Here is a 17,471-nt window from a genome sequence, read left to right as displayed (position 1 = left end):
AAGAAACAGGCCACACTCATAAGTGGGGATGAATCTGAATCAGTTTATTGAATGCTACAGTGGGATATTTATTTATTTATTTATGGTTTTTGGACCACACCTGGTGGCACTCTGTGCTCAGAAATCACTCCCGGTAACCTCGGGGACCGTATGGGATGCCGGGGATGGAACCCCGGTCTGTCCTGGGTTGGTAGTGTGCAAGGCAAACACCCTACCACTGTGCTATGGCTCGGCCACTATAGTGGGAATATTTAAACATGATTTTGGCGGTGTGTGACAGCTTACATGTTTTCCTGCAAGGTTAAAAGATGGTACTTTCTTGGTAGCAAAAGCTTATCAGTACATACTGTTTGATCTATACATTTCATCACAACAAACAATTCACAGGCCTTTATTGTGGGTTGCAAGCCTTCCAAAAGATAACCTCCAATTAAAGAGGACACAGAGGAGTCTCTGTTTGAGCCCAGGCTTCCTTGGGATCAAAAAGGGCAAATTTTAACATCGCAAAGTTTATACTCCTAGGCCAGACCCTGGGTGTCCATACCCATGTAAATTAAAAAATTTGCAAGTTACCGGGGGGTGTTCCTATCCGGATTCCTTTCATCTGAGGAAGCAGTCAGTTTAAAGGCACAGAACACTCTCTGAGCTGAACCTGAAATATTAACTCCTAATATGACTGCACTTAGGTTGACAGCAAAGCTTGGTTTGAGGGCGGTTAATAATTTTGTAAAATCATAAATAAAGAATTGCTTGAGCATACACAACTACTTGTGACTGGGTGGTCATGCTGCCACCCCCGGTCAGAGAGGTGGGTCCTCCATTAGTCCCCTTATTCAGTGACCCACGCCAGGATCTCAGCCTCCTGAAAGGAGAGAATTCCTTGAATCATTTCCCTGGCAGGCACAGCCGAAGTGTGTCTTCCTTGGTGGCAGGTATCGAGTTTCTGGGAAGGGTCCCCAGACCATGGCCCCAGGTGACCTCTGAGAGCAAAACTGCCCTGAGAGACAGACTTGGGCGACAGACAGACTTGGGCGGGCGGTGACGCGCCTGTCCTGCTGGTGAGGAGGACAGAGCAGTGTTGCTTCTTCGATCCAGGCCGGGGCTGCCCCCCGCGGGAGGTAGTAGGAGGAACTGTCTCGGCAGCTCCAGATTGTCACATAAATCAACTGGGGTTTTTATGATGCTAATAAATTCACTCCCCAAATTTGGTTTGGAGCCTGGGGTGGCGCAGGCGAACTTAATTTGCTTTGTCCTTAAGCAAGAGGGAAGGTATTGGGAGAAAGGGGAAGTCGGAGCTGTTTTAATTGAGTTTGCAGCAAACCGCCTGGCCCAGGAACTCTGGGGAGGCCCCAGCGTGGGGCTCCCTTCTCCTAGCCAGAGATGGAGGGATCTTCGTGGCTCTGCACACCCCCAGAGCACTCCGGGCTGTGCTCAGGTCAGGGAGTCTAACTCTCCTGGCGTGGAGTAGTGACCCACGGAGACAAGCGATGGGAACCCAAGATACACACGGCCAGGGAGAAAATGAGGGGTACGGGGTGCCCCAGGCCGGTGCAGAGAGAATTCCATTGATTTCCTCCCCGGGACCCCTCCATCCAGGGTTGGAGACTGGAGAGATACAGGCAGAGGCAAGGGGTTGAGCAAGGCACTGAAATGAGGGGAGGGCAGGGGCCTGACACCCCGCACCAGAGGCAGCTCCTGGCCAAGCTGCCGGGGGAGGGGGGCACCCTGGATAGGTGGCCCCAAGCTCAGGGTTGGCAGGAGGGGCGAGGAGGGACCCCAGGTCCTGTGGAAAGCTCTTGGACAGCACATCCACCTGAATCCGGGTCGTGAATACCTGGGACGGGATGGGGAGCCCCTTGGCCCCTTCCCATGGGCACCATGACCAGTGTCCACTTCACCCCAGCATATTCAAGAACACAGACACAGGCATGGAGCAGAACCACAGGCACCCTTGCCTGGGTGTCCAGAACAATGCCCTTTTCTACATTGCTGGCCTGTAGGGACGGGGCCAGGAGACACTCTTTCTGGGTCTCAAATGCAGCACAGTGCCCTGTGCCTCCCTAGAAGGCCTGCTCCTGAGAGGGCTACGGCAGCCATAGACATCCCCTCTTCTGGGGATTCCTGGCTGGGCTAGACAGGGACCCCAGGAGAGAGCAGTCACACGTCCCAAATATACAGTGGCAGTGCCTCAATGGCGCTGTCCTCACGTCAGAGGAGGACCCCCTCCTCTGGGCAGAGGGTCTGGGGAGCAGAAGGGACAACGGAGGTTTCAGTTGGTGCCCTGGATTCTGGCAGGGGCAGCAGCTGGCATGCAGGACTGCCTGGAAGAAGTGGGCTTCTTGGTGCTGGAGGACAGAAGAAACAGAGGCGCCCACTGTGTTCTCTGGACACAGAGACTTTGGGCGATCAGGGTGGACTCCAGATCCTGGATCTGAAGGCCTATCTGCCACCCTTCAGCCTCCGCCATCAGTCAGCCTCCGCCATCCATACATCAGCCTTCGGTCTCCTTGAGGATGATGGTGGCCGTGGTGAAAATGAAGCAGGAGAGAGCCCAGAGCAGCACAAAGCCTACCCAGCTGATATGGCGGAACGGGGAGCGGTAGGGGTTCTGGGTGCCCTCCCCGAAGGTCCGCTCAGTGTCCTGGCGGCTCAGGAGCACCAGGAAGGCGGGGACCACGAACTGGATGCCCGTGCCCGCGTAGGCGCCCGTGTTTCCCACCAGCAGCTCCATGTCATGGGTGTAGAAGGCCACGAGCACGGGGGGCAGCAGCGTGATGATGGGGAACACCACGCGGTCCACCACCCAGGGGTAGGTGCCGCCCTCGCGGTGGAAGAGCGTCTTCCAGTTGTTGCGCAGCGTGACGGCGATGATGGGGAAGTTGGTGCTGATAGTGAAGACGGGGAAGAGACCGAGGAAGAGGCGCAGCACGGCAGCGCCCACCACGTCCCTGCGCGCGAAGTTGAGCGTGTACATGTCCAGCAGGCGGTCGCCGCGGAAGCAGTAGATGGCCGTGAAGGCCAGCAGCACGTAGAAGGCCAGCACCAGCGCGTAGTCCAGGCCCAGCAGCCGTGTGAGGTGGCGCTTGCGGGACACGGGCGTGAGCAGCGAGGGCAGCGAGTGCTGGCACATAAAGGAGTACACGCATACGCCCAGCACGTTCTTGGCGCCCGCCAGTGCCGCCAGCGGGGGGTGCCCCTCGCCGCGTCCCTGCCCGATGCGCACCAGGGCCAGCACGATCATGATGGTGAAGGCTGCGGGGAGAGAGCATAGAGGTCAGACTGGAGTGAGGGGTGGATCAGCCGTGGGGAGGGTCAGCTTTGAGGGATGGGGTCAGGGCTGGTGTGGGGTGAGCCATGGGGCTAGAGAGGGGTCAGGCCTGGAAAGGGGTAAGGCCTGGGGATGGGGTCAGGGGTCAGCATGGGGCTAGGGAGAGGTCAGCTCTGGATTGGGGGTCAGACTTGGGGTTAGGGTCAGGGGTCAGCATGGGATTAGGGAGGGGTCAGCTCTGGAGGGGGCGTCCTGCCTGGGGGTGGAGTCATGGGTTAGCATGGGGCTAGGGAGGGTTAGCATTGGAGAGGGTTCATGCCTGGGGGCGGGGTCAGGCCTGGGGACAGGGTCAGCCACAGGGAGGGTCAACCCTGGGGGACTAAGCTAGTCACTAGGGCATTGGGATCAGCTCTGGGGATGGTGCCACAGCCATGAAGGAGGTCAGTCCTGGAGTGGGAGGTCAGCCACAGGGAAAGTCAGTCTTGAGGAGTGGGGTCAGGCCTGGGGGAGGGGTCAGCATGGGGCTAGGGAGGGGGTCAGTCATTGAAGTAAGCCCTGGGGGGCTGAGCCAGTCACTTGGGGGGGGGGCAAGATCAGCTCTGGGAACAGGCCAGCCAAGAAGAAGGTATTGGGGCCTGGGGCCTGCCAGTTAGGGATCTGCCCTGGTGGCGGCATCAATCCTGGTAAGAGGGAGGGGTTCGTCCTGGAAGTGGGGTGAGTCATGAGGGAGGGGCCAACCACAGGGGTGGGGTCAGTGGTCAGCCACTCTGGGGCAGCAAGCAAGGGTTCTGGGAACCAGCCAGGGAGTGACCAAGCAGCATTAAAACATCCCACTGAGGGCCCGGAGAGATAGCACAGCGGCGTTTGCCTTGCAAGCAGCCGATCCAGGACCAAAGGTGGTTGGTTCGAATCCCGGTGTCCCATATGGTCCCCCGTGCCTGCCAGGAGCTATTTCTGAGCAGACAGCCAGGAGTAACCCCTGAGCACCGCCAGGTGTGCCCCCCCCAAAACAAAACAAAACAACAAAAAAAACAACATCCCATTGAGTCTGGCAGAAAAGGGATCTTGTTTGGGGACCCAGACCCAGAGCCCGAGGCACCATCTTCCTGATCTGAGGAGGGGTGGGGGATTGCCTGAACTCACTGGCCCAGGGAAGGGGCAAGAGCAGAGCTGGGGCAGTTCTTCTCTGCTCCCCTTACCCCTTCTTCCCTCTTCCCTTCCTAACCTGATCCCCCTCTTCCCCTGCTGCCCCTCCTCCTTCATTCCCTTTTCACCCATCCCCTGCCCCTCCCTTCTTTCCCTGCCCCTCCTCCTTCTTCCCCTTCCTCCCCCTCCTCCCTGGTCTCTTCTCCAGAGCTGTCTGTCTGGAGTCAGTCCCCACAGTCACGAAACCGATCAGGAAGAAACAGGCAGGCAGAAGCGGGACTGGCTTCTTACATAACCTGCACCCCAGCCCCAAGAGCACCCTCAGTCACCGTGGGCATCTGTCCGTGAGGACGCGGCACCTGCTTCCCTGGTCACGGGACAGGACTTATCTGTGTGGTGAGTGATAATGAGTTTGACCTCAGCTGTCCCCTCCTTGCTCTTCCTTGTCCTGAATGAACCAGCCAAGTCCCCCCCACATCTGTCCCCAGGACTGGGGTTGGCCAATGTCCAAGGACTGATGCCAGAGGTGGCGTTGGGAGGGGGGGTGTCTATGGAAAAGTGACCCCTTCGCCCAACGGCATCATGGAGTGCAGCTGGAGGCTGAAGCATCACTGGAGCGGACCCTACACCCCAAGTCCCTTGGTGGGCTTGCCACCTCCTTCTGGAGGCCGTCCTGTAAGCTGCACTAAGCAAGTGGGGCAGAGTGCACAGTGGCTGAGGTCTCTGGCAGGGACCCCACCTACAAGATCATCTGTCTGGGCTCAAAATGTGGGTGAGGGGGTCTGGCCGATGAGCATGGACCAGTGAGCCTGGAGAAGCAGCAGAGTGCCGGTGACACCCCTAGTCTGCCACCACAGGCCCTATGGAAGAGAAACCTAGCTCCCAGCCAGCTCCAATGTCTTCCTCAAGGGGGCTGACATATCAGATCAGAGAGGGCCAGGGCAGCTCACGGCTTGAGGGGGCCCGGGACCCCTAAACTGGGCCCCGGCCCCTCCCTGATGGCTGTAGGAACCAATGTTCGTTCAATGCCATCTACCAGATAGATTTCCCCCCATCCCCAGGAGAGCAGCACTCCTCAAACCCATTAGGCCGGGTAATAAATCAAGATGACGCGAGGCGGCTGGACCCCTGGGAACACATATGGCTGAACATGCGGGGCGCACCCACACCCCCTCACAGTGCAGGATGCTGCCGGGCCCCAGCAGCCCTAGGAGGTAGCAGGGGGGGACAAGGTTAGGTCCAAAATAACTACGTGTGAAAAAAGTGATGCCTGTTTTGTGGAAGTTGGGGAACTTGCCTGCTCTTTAGCTCATTCATTCACTCACTCATTCACTTATTCATGCACTCACTCTGTCACTCAGTCATGCATTAAATCATTCATTCACTCACTGTCAGTCACTCACTCATTCACTCGGTCCTCATAGCAGTGCCTACACTGTGCTGGCATTGGGGACCAGAATGGAGAATATAGGCTGAGGCAGACAGTCTGGGGGACCACTGTGGAGGGAGACAGAATATCATGAAAAGAAGGCCCCCAAGCCATGGTCTCAAGCGTAGGTGCCCCCAAGTCTCAGCCCCAGCACCTCAAAAAATAAAACCACCAGAGCGGAAGTGCCATGAGGTGATCTTAGCTGTGGAGACAGCTGCCAGCTCCCCCACCTGCCCAGGGCAGGAGAGAAGCTTGAGGAAGGCAGCCTGAGAGCCGGGGCCCTGGGGGAACAGGCAGGCGGCATCATGGGGCTCCCAGCTGGCACCCCGTGACTGGCCGAGTGCTGTGCTATTTTCACACGTTTGTCTGACAGCGTGAACCTGCTTCTCCAAGACTCCAAGATGCTCCCAGACCAGCCTTTCCCCTGGCGAGAAGAGCAGGGCAAAGGTGCCATGACCCTGGGGTCCCCTGACCCTCTGGGGCTCACAGACTCTGCCCGAGGCACGTCCAGAGCACAGGGTCAGGAGGGCTCTGGGAAGGGGCAGGGGATTTGTGCTCTGTCTCCACTCCTCATCTCGGGGCGAACATTGGTGATGGAGATGCGGCTGCACAGCCTGGTGCCCCATGGAGCGAGGGCAAGGAATGGCCTTTGCCAAGCCGGCTGCATGGCCCCTACTTCCTGCTCCCTTGATAGCTAGAGCCATCGAGCCCCTTGGCTGTTTGTCTGTCAGAGCTCTCCCTTCAAAGGCAATGAATGAGGGAAGAAAGTCCTTTCTAGAACATGCTATTCAGGAGATCAGGGGCTGTGGAATTCCCATGGCAGATGCTGAGGAGTGGGCGGGGGGGAGGGGTGTGTGTTCTTTTGCACCAAGTGCAGCATGGCATGAGCACCCCTGCAGCCCAGTTCACACCCCTGGGACCCAGGATGAGCCTATACAACCCTATACTCATGCTTACATGTCCTCACCCCTGCAGCCCAGCCTCTGCATTCTTGCACCTCTGCTTACATGCACTCACCCTGCATTCTGGCCTACACACCTCTGCTCAGGTGCACTAACTCTGATAGCCCAGTCTATGGTACCCCTGTACCCTACTCACACGTACTCACCCCTGCAGCCCAACCAATGACCCCTGCACCCCAGCCAATGACCCCTGCACCAGTGTTCACACTTACCCCTGCAGCCCAACCTATATACCCAGCTCATATACACTTGCCCTACAATCCAGCCTACACACCCCTGCACATATGTAGTCACCCCTGCAGCCCAGCCAATGCACCACTGCACCAATGCTCACACACACACACACACACACACACACACACACACACACACACACACACACACACACACACACACACACCTAGAACACAGCCCTAAAACCCTAAAGCCTGCTGCACTCACACCTACATCCCTGCCACCGAAAGCGGGCAGACTCAGCTTAGATGATCCCAGTTTCACAGGCCAGAACAGAGGCTCATTCAGCATCCAGGGGGCTTCTGTGTTACCTGTGATGGCTCAGGCTCGGGAGTGAAAGAATTGCGAGGAGAAAGAGTCCAGGAGGCTAAGTGGGCCGGTGCGAGGAAATGCATATCCCACACTCAGGGACCCCCACACTGGGAAATAGTAGGCTGTGCTGAGCAAGTATGAGTGACCCCAGGGGCCAGAGAGATAAGCCAGTGGGGAAGGTACTGCCCTTGCACATGGCTGACCATGGTTAGAATCTGTGACCCCACATGGGGTCTCTTGAGCATAGAGACAGGAGGAAGGAGCCCCTAAGCACTTCTGAGCATGCTGGGGTTGGTACTGGGGTCCCCCTGCGTGTCCCCACTGCTAGTGTCACTAGGGAAATGGCCTGGGCTCAGGATCAAGGTTGCTGTGTGCTGAAGCTGGGAGTATCATTTTATCATTGTATGAGAGAGAGGGGTCCTTCCTGACCCTAGCCCCCCAGGCTCTAGTGCAGTGAGTGAATGGAGGGAAGTCGCTAGAAAGGGGGCAGGCACCTGGCCAGCTGCTGAGCCTCTGAAAAGGGGGAACAGACATCTGGGGGAGCAGAGGGCTCAGGTTAAATCTGTCCTGGTCCTGGAAGAAGGTTCACAAAGAACAGAGTTGGGGGGAGGGGGCAGCCTGTAGCCCCAGAAACTTCTGGTGCCAGGCATGGCCAGAGATCCTAGGGGGAATCAACCCGTGAGGACTGGTTGCCCCTCAGGCCCCTCATTCCTGAGAGCAGACCTGGGAGAGAAAAACCTAGGGTGCCAGTCTGGGAATGGGGGTGCTGGGGAGCAGCTACGGTCCATCTATAGCGCCCGCCAGCTGACCCACTTTGCGAGAAGTGCGGGAGACAGGCAGGGAGTGTGGGGTGTGCTTTGAATGCACAATCAGGGGACAGGGAGCTCTGTCAGTTCTGTGGGTCCCCTAGCTGGGCAAATGGCAATAGAGGCTTCTAAGAACAAACCTCTGTTCCTGCTTTCCTTCTTCCCTTTCCTCTCCCCTTACTTCTTCCTTTCTTCCCCCCTTTCTTCCTTCCTTTCCTCCCTTCTTCTTTTCTCCTTCCTTCCTTCCTTCCTTCCTTCCTTCCTTCCTTCCTTCCTTCCTTCCTTCCTTCCTTCCTTCCTTCCTTCCTTCCTTCCTTCCTTCCTTCCTCTCTTCCTTTCTTCCTTCCTCCTTCCCTCTCTTCCTTTCTTCCTTCCTCCTTCCCTCTCTTCCCTCCCTCTCTCCCTCCCCTCCCTCCCTTCCTTCCATCCACCCTCCCTTCCCTCCCTCCCTTCCCTCCCTCCCTCCCTCCCTCCCTTCCTCCCTTCTTCCTTCCTCCCTCCCTCCCTCCCTCCCTCCCTCCCTCCCTCCCTCCCTTCCTTCCTTCCTTCCTTCCTTCCTTCCTTCCTTCCTTCCTTCCTTCCTTCCTTCCTTCCTTCCTTCCTTCCTTCCTTCCTTCCTTCCTTCCACTGCTGGAGATTGAACCCAGATCAATCACATGCAAAGCAAGCACCCTTTCTGCTGTGCTATTGCTCCAGCCTTCTAGCAGACCTTTCTAGAACGCAGCTCACTCACACACTCCACCGCAAATGTGTCCCAAGGAAGGGAGAGGCAGGGGACGGGCAGAGGCCATAACATGGAGACTTCAGTGTCCCTGTCTGAGAGATGGGAACAGCCTGTCGACCGGGGCCATTGTGAATGAGGGGTGGTCCTTGGGGCTCGGGCCTCAGGAAAAGAGTCCAGAGGGGCTGAAGGAATCTGTCTTACCATGGGAAAAGACACTTTTCCCTCAGAATTTCTTTTTCTTTTTCCACACACACCCTCTGGTGGTGCTAGTAGCTCTTTTTTTTTTGGTATTGGACCACATCCAGTGGTGCTCAGGGGTTACTCCTGGCTCTGCATTTGTGAATAACTCCTGGCAGGGCTTGGGGGACCCTATGGGATGTTGGGGATCAAACTCGGGTAGGCTACATGCAATACAAATGCCTTACCACTGTGCTATCACTCCTGCCCCCAGTAACTCTTTCTTGCTGTTCTCAGAAGCGACCACCCACCCTGGTGGTGTTTGGGGGAGCCAAGCAGTGCTGTGGATAGAACCAGGGCAGCCAGGTGGGTGCCTCCTTTACACTCTCTCTGCAACCCTTTTCTTCCTGTTGTTATATTGGGGGCCACCCCTGGCAGTGCTCTGGGGACCTTGGGAATTAAAACCTGTGCCTCCTGCACGCATCTTCTCCTTTTAACGCTTGTGCTGGGCACCAATTGCCCGGAGGAAGTGGCACTAATCCTGTATAGGAAGCCATGAACTGTCGTTCTCTGGGCAGCTGGACCCTGGAAGGATGGCAGAGGGTCTGTAATGTGGGGGGCCCACACCCCACTGCTAATGCGGGGATCAAGAATAAGCAGGCTCCTTGGGCCTGGATGCAGGAAGAAAAAACCTTTTCCTCTAAACACTGTTTCCCCTTAGCCCTACCACTGTGCACGGTCCCTGCCAGCCCAATCTGGTACCGGGCAAGAAGGATCTCAGCGACCAGAAGTAGACAGAGAGCCCAGCACTGCCATCCAGGACAGGCCTCCTAATTCCTCTTGGCTGGATGGGCAAGGACAGTTCAGAGGCCCAAAGCTCATCCCTCGCCTGACCCAGTCCTATTCTCAGCACTTTGCGAGGAGGAGAGAGGCGACAAGCTTAGAAAGGGGAGATTTCCAGGTCCCCCCATAACCCCCAAACCCAGGGCCTGCCCAAGTGGTGTTGCATCAGACTGTCCTACAGGGGTGCTGGCGGACACCCCAGTGCAGTGCTGGAGGGTCTGGGTGAGGAAGCGGGGCAGGAAGTACATCAATCTCTGCTCTGCTGCTCTGTGCAAGGGGATGCAAGCCAAGCCCCCCAAGAGCACCCTGGGGGCTATGGGAGTTTCTCAACCTTGACAGCTGAGCATTCACGGATCTCACCCCAGAGTTGGGGGCGGTAGGGCACGGATACAGCCCATGAGGCTCAAGGAGCAGCCGACCCCAGACACTCAGGGGACCATAGCAAATGTGCTCTCGGGTGTCCTGGGGCAGAAGGAACTTAGGGTGCTGTGGCTTTGCAGGTGTTTGGGGGTCGGGCTGTGGATCCCCCCAGCTGGGCCATGAAGATGATGTTGGGGTTGCTGACCTGGCTATTTTTTTTTTTTTTTTTTTTTTGGTTTTTGGGCCTCACCCGGCGGTGCTCAGGGGTTACTCCTGGCTGTCTGCTCAGATATCGCTCCTGGCAGGCACGGGGGACCATATGGGACACCGGGATTTGAACCAACCACCTTAGGTCCTGGATCGGCTGCTTGCAAGGCAAACGCTGCTGTACTATCTCTCTGGGCCCTGACCTGGCTATTTCTATACCAGCTACATTCACACCACCAAGCCTGGGCCCAGGAGCCCCTGCCTTGGAGCCCTGGAGACACCCAGGTGGCCACCATGGCGGGCGGGGCAGCACAGGGAAAGTTCTGGAAGGACCAAGAAGAGCTAGTGAGAACTCACCAACCCATCGCATCAGAGAGGTCAGGATCTGTAGATACTTGGTCTTCTGGACGTCAAAGAAGGTGAAGGGTCCCAGCACGAGGGTGAAGATAGCCTGTGGGGGAGAAAATGAATGTTGGGGAGAAGTGCCCCCCACTGCTGCCCTGAGGCTGCTTCCTAGAGGCTTCTCCAGGTCATACTACCAGTCCTACCTGTCACTACCTCTCAGTCCTTGTGCAAACACAGTTTGGGGACCCAGAGATAGCAAGAACGTGAGGATTCCGAAATACTCCAAAAACCCTTGTGCTGCTGCTGAGACCATGGTGATAGCACAGCAGGTAGGGTTTTTGCCTTGCAATGCAGCTGTCTCAAGTTCGATCCCTGGCATCCCATATGGTCCCCTGAGCCTGCCAGGAGTGATTCCTGAGTGCGGAGCCAGGAGTAACTCCTGAGCACTGCTGAGTGTGGTCACCCCCCCCCAAAAAAAAAAAAAAAACCCCTCCTGCACTCTGGTGGTCAAATGGGGAGAGAACATGGGGGGGCAAGTGAGTGCAGGGGTGAGCCCTGGAACTGGGGAGAGGCAGCAGCATCGCTAACTTAAAGCAAAGAGGAACTTTGAAGGAGAATCAGTGGTAGCAGAAGGGAGTACATCCAGACCATAGGGCACGGAGATATTGGGGTACAGTGGGGGGCCGGGTCAGAGGAGGGGTGTCTGCTGGCCATGGGTCCTGGGACGTTTCCTCTTTGGAAAACACGGCAGCTGAACATTTTCTTTCTTTTCCTTTTCAATTCAAATCGCTGGGTTGGTGGGGAAGTGAATGCTCTTTGCCCAAAGCAGATGGGGGTGGATGGGGTGCAGGAAGATTAGGAGGGAGCTGGCTAGACGAGCACGGCTGGGTGAAAGGGCGGGTGGCACCGTTTCCAATCTGCCACTCTGCCACTCGAAGCGAGCAGCCAGCGCAGAGGAGCGACTTATTAACATTTACGCTGAGCCGTTTTATCACGTTAATGCTAATGTCTTTGCACAGAGGCACAGGGGGGGTTCGACTGCAGGGAGTGGGGGGCAGCCTAGTCCTGGGAGCCCTGAATGGATCACAGCAGCTGCTGGGCCCGTCCCCTCACCACCCCGTCCCCCCCTTTTGGGCAGGCGGGAGCCCCATAGCAAGGACAGGCAGGATGTGGAGAAGCTGTGACCTCTTATCCAGTCCATTATCATCGAGAATGAATGACAGGCCAGTGAAGTCGCTTTCCGAAAAGGCTCTAATTAGTCGGGTGGATCCATCAGGCACCACCGGCTGGCACTGGCATGGGAAGCTTCTGGATGGAGCTTCACTGCTGGGGCCTCAGAGCAGCTCCAGTTCTGGTTCTGGAGGCGCAGGAGCGATCCTATAGAGCCCCATGGCCCAGGTCGGGGACCCCTCTCCGAGGGCCAGAGAGACAGGGGTCTGGGACAGGGATTTATTTCCCCCCACTAGTTGTCTGCAGGCAGGCGAGTGATTTAGGAAAATTACCACTTCAGGGGAAAAAAAACTTTCCACTGACGAATTTCTCTTCTGAAGGAGGGGCGAGGGCCATGTCACATGTGCAGTGACACAGCCACCGGCCACGTGGGGCCTGGGGGGAGCTGGCCTCTGGATGGCTCTGGGGTGGCTCACCTCTGACCCTGTAGAGGGGTCCCCTACACTTGTGCCTCATAGAGGGCACAGGAGAGGGGTGGGTGGTCAGCACACTCATTGGGAACCTGGAAACTGCATTTATTGATTTTTTTTTTTTTTTGGTTTTCGGACCACATTCGACAGTACTTAGGGTTGACTCCTGAGTCTTGTGCTCAGGAATTGCTCCTGGTGGTCAAGGGCCCTCCCCCATGCTGTACTATCTTCCCCGGGCCTTATTTTTTTTGGAGGGGGGCCACACTCTGCATTCAGAAATCACTCCTGGCAGGCTCAGGGAACCATATGGCATGCCCAGGATTGAACCCGGGTCTGTCCTGGTTTGGTTGCATGTAAGGCAAATGCCCTACCACTGTGCTATCACTCCGGCCCCTTCCCTGGGCCTTGAGACTGTATTTAGAAGGGAGAGCAGAGGTTGGAGCAATAGTGCAATGGAGGGTATTTGTTTTGCATGTAGCCAACCCAGGTTAGATCCCTGGTATCCTGCAGGATGCTCTGAGCCTGTCAGGAGCAACCCGAAGTCCCCCTGGGTGTGACCAAAATAAAAAAAATGGGGTGCAATGGGGGGGGAGGGTTGCAATGGAGAACTTGGCCCCCAGGGACCTGCTCTGCTTTCTCAGGGCCTAGCCCATCTGAGACTTTTTTTTTTTTTTTTTTTTTTTGGTTTTTGGGCCACACCCGGCGTTGCTCAGAGGTTACTCCTGGCCGTCTGCTCAGAAATCACTCCTGGCAGGCACGGGGGACCATATGGGACACCGGGATTCGAACCAACCACCTTAGGTCCTGGATCGGCTGCTTGCAAGGCAAATGCTGCTGCTGTGCTATCTCTCCGGGCCCCCACCTGAGACTTTGACCTTTTGGCAGAGGCTTTCTGAGGTTTTGGGGGTCCAGCCTGCTGAACATGCCCCTCTATTTAGGGATGTAGCACATGGAGGGAAAAAATGACTCTGACAGAAAGGGGGGTTAAGGCAAAGGTGCTCTTGGAAGAGAAGGCCATTGCTGGAACACCCAGGGTCTCCCTCCCAATACCTAGCCCTCTCTCTAGCCCCCAATGGGGCTTTGGGCCCACCCTCTGCACAGTCTGTACCTTCTAGAGCCCACCTCCAGCAGAGGTGGGGCTGGCATGGGGCACACACATGTTGGGCTGATTAGGAACAGGTGTCGGGGCAAATGAATCAGAGCCAGGCACGACGGGGACACAGGTGGCTTGTGTGTGTGTGTGTGTGTGTGTGTGCGCTCGTGTGTGAGTGTGTCTGTGGTCGTGGGGAGGTTACGGGAATGGTGGGGGTAGAAAGGTGGCCGGGTGTGCCACCGAGCTCCCTTTCTCCCTGGCCAGCTGGCAAGTGGAGCCTGCTGGGTGCTCTCTGCCCCTTTCTGAGAACCAGGAGCCAGCCAGGAGCCTGGCTGTCCTCTGGGCCCTCGAGTCTGGCCCAGATGACGTTATAAATGAGCTGAATCCAGAGCCACTTCCCAGCCCCCAAATGCCATTGAGGGGTTCCGAATCCGTCTCAGCTCAAGGACTCTCCTGAGCGTGGCGTTAAAGACAGAGTTTGGGGGGGAGGCGGAGTGATAGCACAGCAGTAGGGCATTTGCCTTGAACTTGGCCGACGCAGGACAGACCCAGGTTCAAACCCCAGCATCCATCCTATATGGTCCCTCGAGCCTACCAGGAGCGATTTCTGAGTGCAGAGCCAGGAGGAACCCGAGTGCCACCGGGTATGGCCCCAAAACCAACCCCCCCCCAAATAAGACAGAGTTGGGAGGGGGGAGCTTCAATTTCTCAGGCCCCCCCCCCCCAAAAGCACATAAACCAGAACATGAGCACAGCAGGAAGGGAGCTTGCCTTGCACACTGCTAACCTGGATTCCATCCCCAGTACCCCACAGGGTTCCCCGAAAACTACCAGGAGCAAGCAATTCCCAGTGCAGAGCCAAAAGGAACTCCTGAACATTGCTGGGTTTGGCCCCCCTACCCCCTGCAAACCAATAACCAGAGCCAGGAAGAAACGGTAATTCTTGGGCTCTGGGGAAATCTCGGAATTCATCTCCGAAAGTCCAGGGAGCTTGGAATCTCCCCCTGGGGTGCAGGGCTGAGCTGTGAGCCCAAGGTCCCTATCACCCAACCTTGCTAGCCTGGGGGGCTGAGGAGGCCATTCCTGTCTCTGGGGTGCTGCTGGCCTGGTCACACAGGGCACACCTGACAGCGTGTCTTGGGGGGCTCCAAACTGGCTCTTGTGGTTTGGCAGCAGCCCTGATCTGGGTCCCCTTCCTCAAAGGCTCTGCCCTGCACCCCACTCCCCCATTTCCAAACAGCAGATGGCAGGTTCTGGTGGGTCCTAGGCTGTCTCTGTGTCTTGGCTGCTCTGTGACTTCGACAGCACGGGCCATTGCCGTGGCCTGGGTGACGCACCCCAAGCATCCACCCAACACCCCCACTCTTGCTATTCACTGGCTCAGGCTGTGCAGCAGAGAGAGAAGACCCCCCAAAATAAAAAACAAAACAGTGGTGCATTGGGGTTAGAGTGACAGCACAGCAGGAAGGGCGTTTGCCTTGTATGTGGCCCACCGGGTTCAATCCTGGGCATCCCATAGGGTCCCCTCAGCCTGCCAAGAGTGATTCCTGAGCTCAGAGCCAAGAGTAACCCCTGAACACTGCTGGATGTGGCCCCCAAACTAAAACAACAACAAGAACAGCGGTGCAGGTGGCACCGAGTCACAGAGGGCAAACCGGGGCTGTTTGACCTGGGTACCCAGGGGTTCATATGCATGAAAGCAGAGGGCAGGAGCTGGCTCTCCCCTTCCCTTCAGCATCAGCCTCAGGCAGAGCACAAAGAAAAACCAACAGACTGCATTTGCACTCCAGGCGCCTGCCCTGGCGCCTGCCTCAGGTAAGGATCTCGGCTGTGAAAAGGCTCTTTTCTTGTTCAGCACTTAGGGAATGACTCCGTGTTCCAAAGGGAAAACGCTCTGGTTTCCTTTGAACTCTTGCTTTAATAAAATGTCCCTCCTCGGGCGCATGCGCTGGGTGGGGAGTGGGGAATAAAATAACGGGGAGCAGCCAAGCATGGCTTTCGCCAGCCACCTCTACCCGGATCCCAGTGGGCTGGGGTCAGTCTGATAATTCAAAAAAAATTTTTGTTTTGTTTTTGGGTCACACCCGGCAGCACTCAGGGGTTCCTCCTGTTTCTACGCTCAGAAATCGCTCCTGGCAGGCTCAGGGGACCATATGGAATGCCGAAATTCGAACCACCGTCCTTCTGATTGCAAGGCAAACACCTTACCTTCATGCTATCTCTCTGGCCCCCCCTTTTTTTTTCGTTTTTTTGGGCCACACCCTATGATGCTCAGGGGTTACTCTTGGCTAAGTGCTCAGAAATTGCTCCTGGCTCGAGGACCATATGGGATTGCCAGGGATCAAACCCAGGTCCGACCTGGGTCAGCTGCGTGCAAGGCAAACACCGTACCACTGTGCTATAGCTCCAGGGTCACACCAGGGAGTACTCAGGGCTTATTTCTGGTTCTGCACTCAGGAATCACTTCTGGAGGTGCTTGGAGGGGACCTATGGGATGCCAGGGTTCGAACCCAGGTTGGTCTCATGCAAAGCAAACACTCTCCCTGCTGTGCTGTCACTTTGGCCCCATTATCTAAGACTTCCCGAACCCCTTGAAGGTGGGTTCTGAAAGAGTCTAAAGTTAAGAACCTGAAGTGGGGCCCCGAGAGCAGGGGAGAAGCAACGCTGAGAAAAATCAAGCCGTTTGGGGATCGAGTCCCCCCATCTCACGTCTCATGCCACTGAGATGGAGTTCTGTAAGACGGGGACACTTGAAACTCCTGCCAAAGGCACAGGCAGGCTTGTCAGTGGTGGTTGAGCCCTGGCAGAAACTGAGGCTAAGATGGGGTGCTGCGTGGTGGGTGGGAAGATGGGGTGCGAGAACAGGAAGGCCCAGGCAGGTGGGTCCACAGGTGCAGTCAGAGTGGAGAGGAGCTGAGGAAGGACCTGCTCACGAGCTCCTGAGTTTCTAGAAGGCCCCACAGCCCGCACCCCTCCCCACTGTCTCAGGCCTGAGCACTCGGGGTCATGGGGGGTGATTCCTTTCTCAGTCACTGGTCCGGAGACCAGCAGTGACTCCCCCAGCGCATGGCCTGGAAATCAGGCTGCTTCAGGCTGCTGAAGGCTGACAGGGCCCCAGGGATCCCTTCGGACAAGACAACAGGATCAGACTTTGGGAGCCCCTTCTTCTTTGTGGGGGAGGAGACAGAAACAAGGAGAGAGATGCTGTCTGAGCTGCTGTGTCCTGGGGTTCAGCTCTGGAACCAGGACAAATGTCTGCACTGGTCCCTGTGATGGCCAGGCCTCCTAGCTGGGCTACTTTTGGGGGCTAAGTACTGAGGGGGGGGGTTCTGTGGTGGCTTTTGTCAGAAGCTTCCCAGACTTCACACTGCATCCACATCCCTGTATGCAAACTCTGCACTCCACACCCCTGTACCCAGACTCCATAACCCACACCCCTCCGGGTGGACCCTACTGCAGAAGCCGAGGAACTCAGGAACCTTTCAGCACACCAACACCTGTGTCACCTCTGGTCCTGTCCCTGTGGACATGTTTCCACTTTAGGGCCAGACCATCTGTCTTTGCCACCTGGACAGAATTGGGGTTCCGTCTGCACAGCTCAGGCGGCCTCTAGGCTAAAGGGTCCCCAGAGACCCATGGATATGATGACAGAGCCACCACCCTGGTGCTCTGGGAGGGGAGAAACTCAGTGGAGATGCAGGAAGACACCCATTAACACTTGTCTCGGGGACGGGGACGGGGTGGGAGCCCTTGATGTCTGACCTGTGAGAGCAGCTTCTCAGAACTCCCTGCCTCTGGTCCTCCCACAGTGGGACCCCAAACATGTGCTGAAGGGGCTTCTTGGCTGTGGGGAGCAGAGGATGAAACCCCCAAGATCCCCAGAAAGAGGATAGTGGACTGGGGGTTTCTGGGTGAAGCATGGTGG

At 56.8% G+C, this 17,471-nt stretch overlaps 3 protein-coding genes across 6 annotated transcripts in view; 2 read left to right on the top strand and 1 right to left on the bottom strand.

The window, feature by feature from the left end:
- Window positions 1–17,471, top strand: part of FADS6 (fatty acid desaturase 6) — a 1,183,177-nt gene that overhangs the window by 56,405 nt on the left and 1,109,301 nt on the right. The window lies entirely within an intron of this gene.
- HID1 (HID1 domain containing) overlaps window positions 1–17,471 on the top strand; it is a 994,098-nt gene that overhangs the window by 119,136 nt on the left and 857,491 nt on the right. The gene's annotated exons all lie outside the window — the stretch shown is intronic.
- The window catches only part of TMEM104 (transmembrane protein 104), a 46,199-nt gene continuing 29,654 nt past the window's right edge, over window positions 927–17,471 (bottom strand). The window contains exons 8-9 of the mRNA XM_049769588.1: window positions 10,826–10,919; window positions 927–3,252 (exon numbers count right to left, since the gene is read on the bottom strand). Coding sequence (XP_049625545.1) covers window positions 2,492–3,252; window positions 10,826–10,919 — 855 coding nt within the window. The 3' untranslated portion in view covers window positions 927–2,491. The remainder of the gene's footprint in view (window positions 3,253–10,825; window positions 10,920–17,471) is intronic.

The sequence above is a fragment of the Suncus etruscus genome, chromosome 1 (assembly GCF_024139225.1).
Source record: "Suncus etruscus isolate mSunEtr1 chromosome 1, mSunEtr1.pri.cur, whole genome shotgun sequence".
In the NCBI taxonomy this organism is placed as follows: Eukaryota; Metazoa; Chordata; class Mammalia; order Eulipotyphla; family Soricidae; genus Suncus; species Suncus etruscus.
The sequence above is the reverse complement of the archived record's forward strand: the minus strand, read 5'-3'. Positions and strand labels throughout refer to the sequence as shown.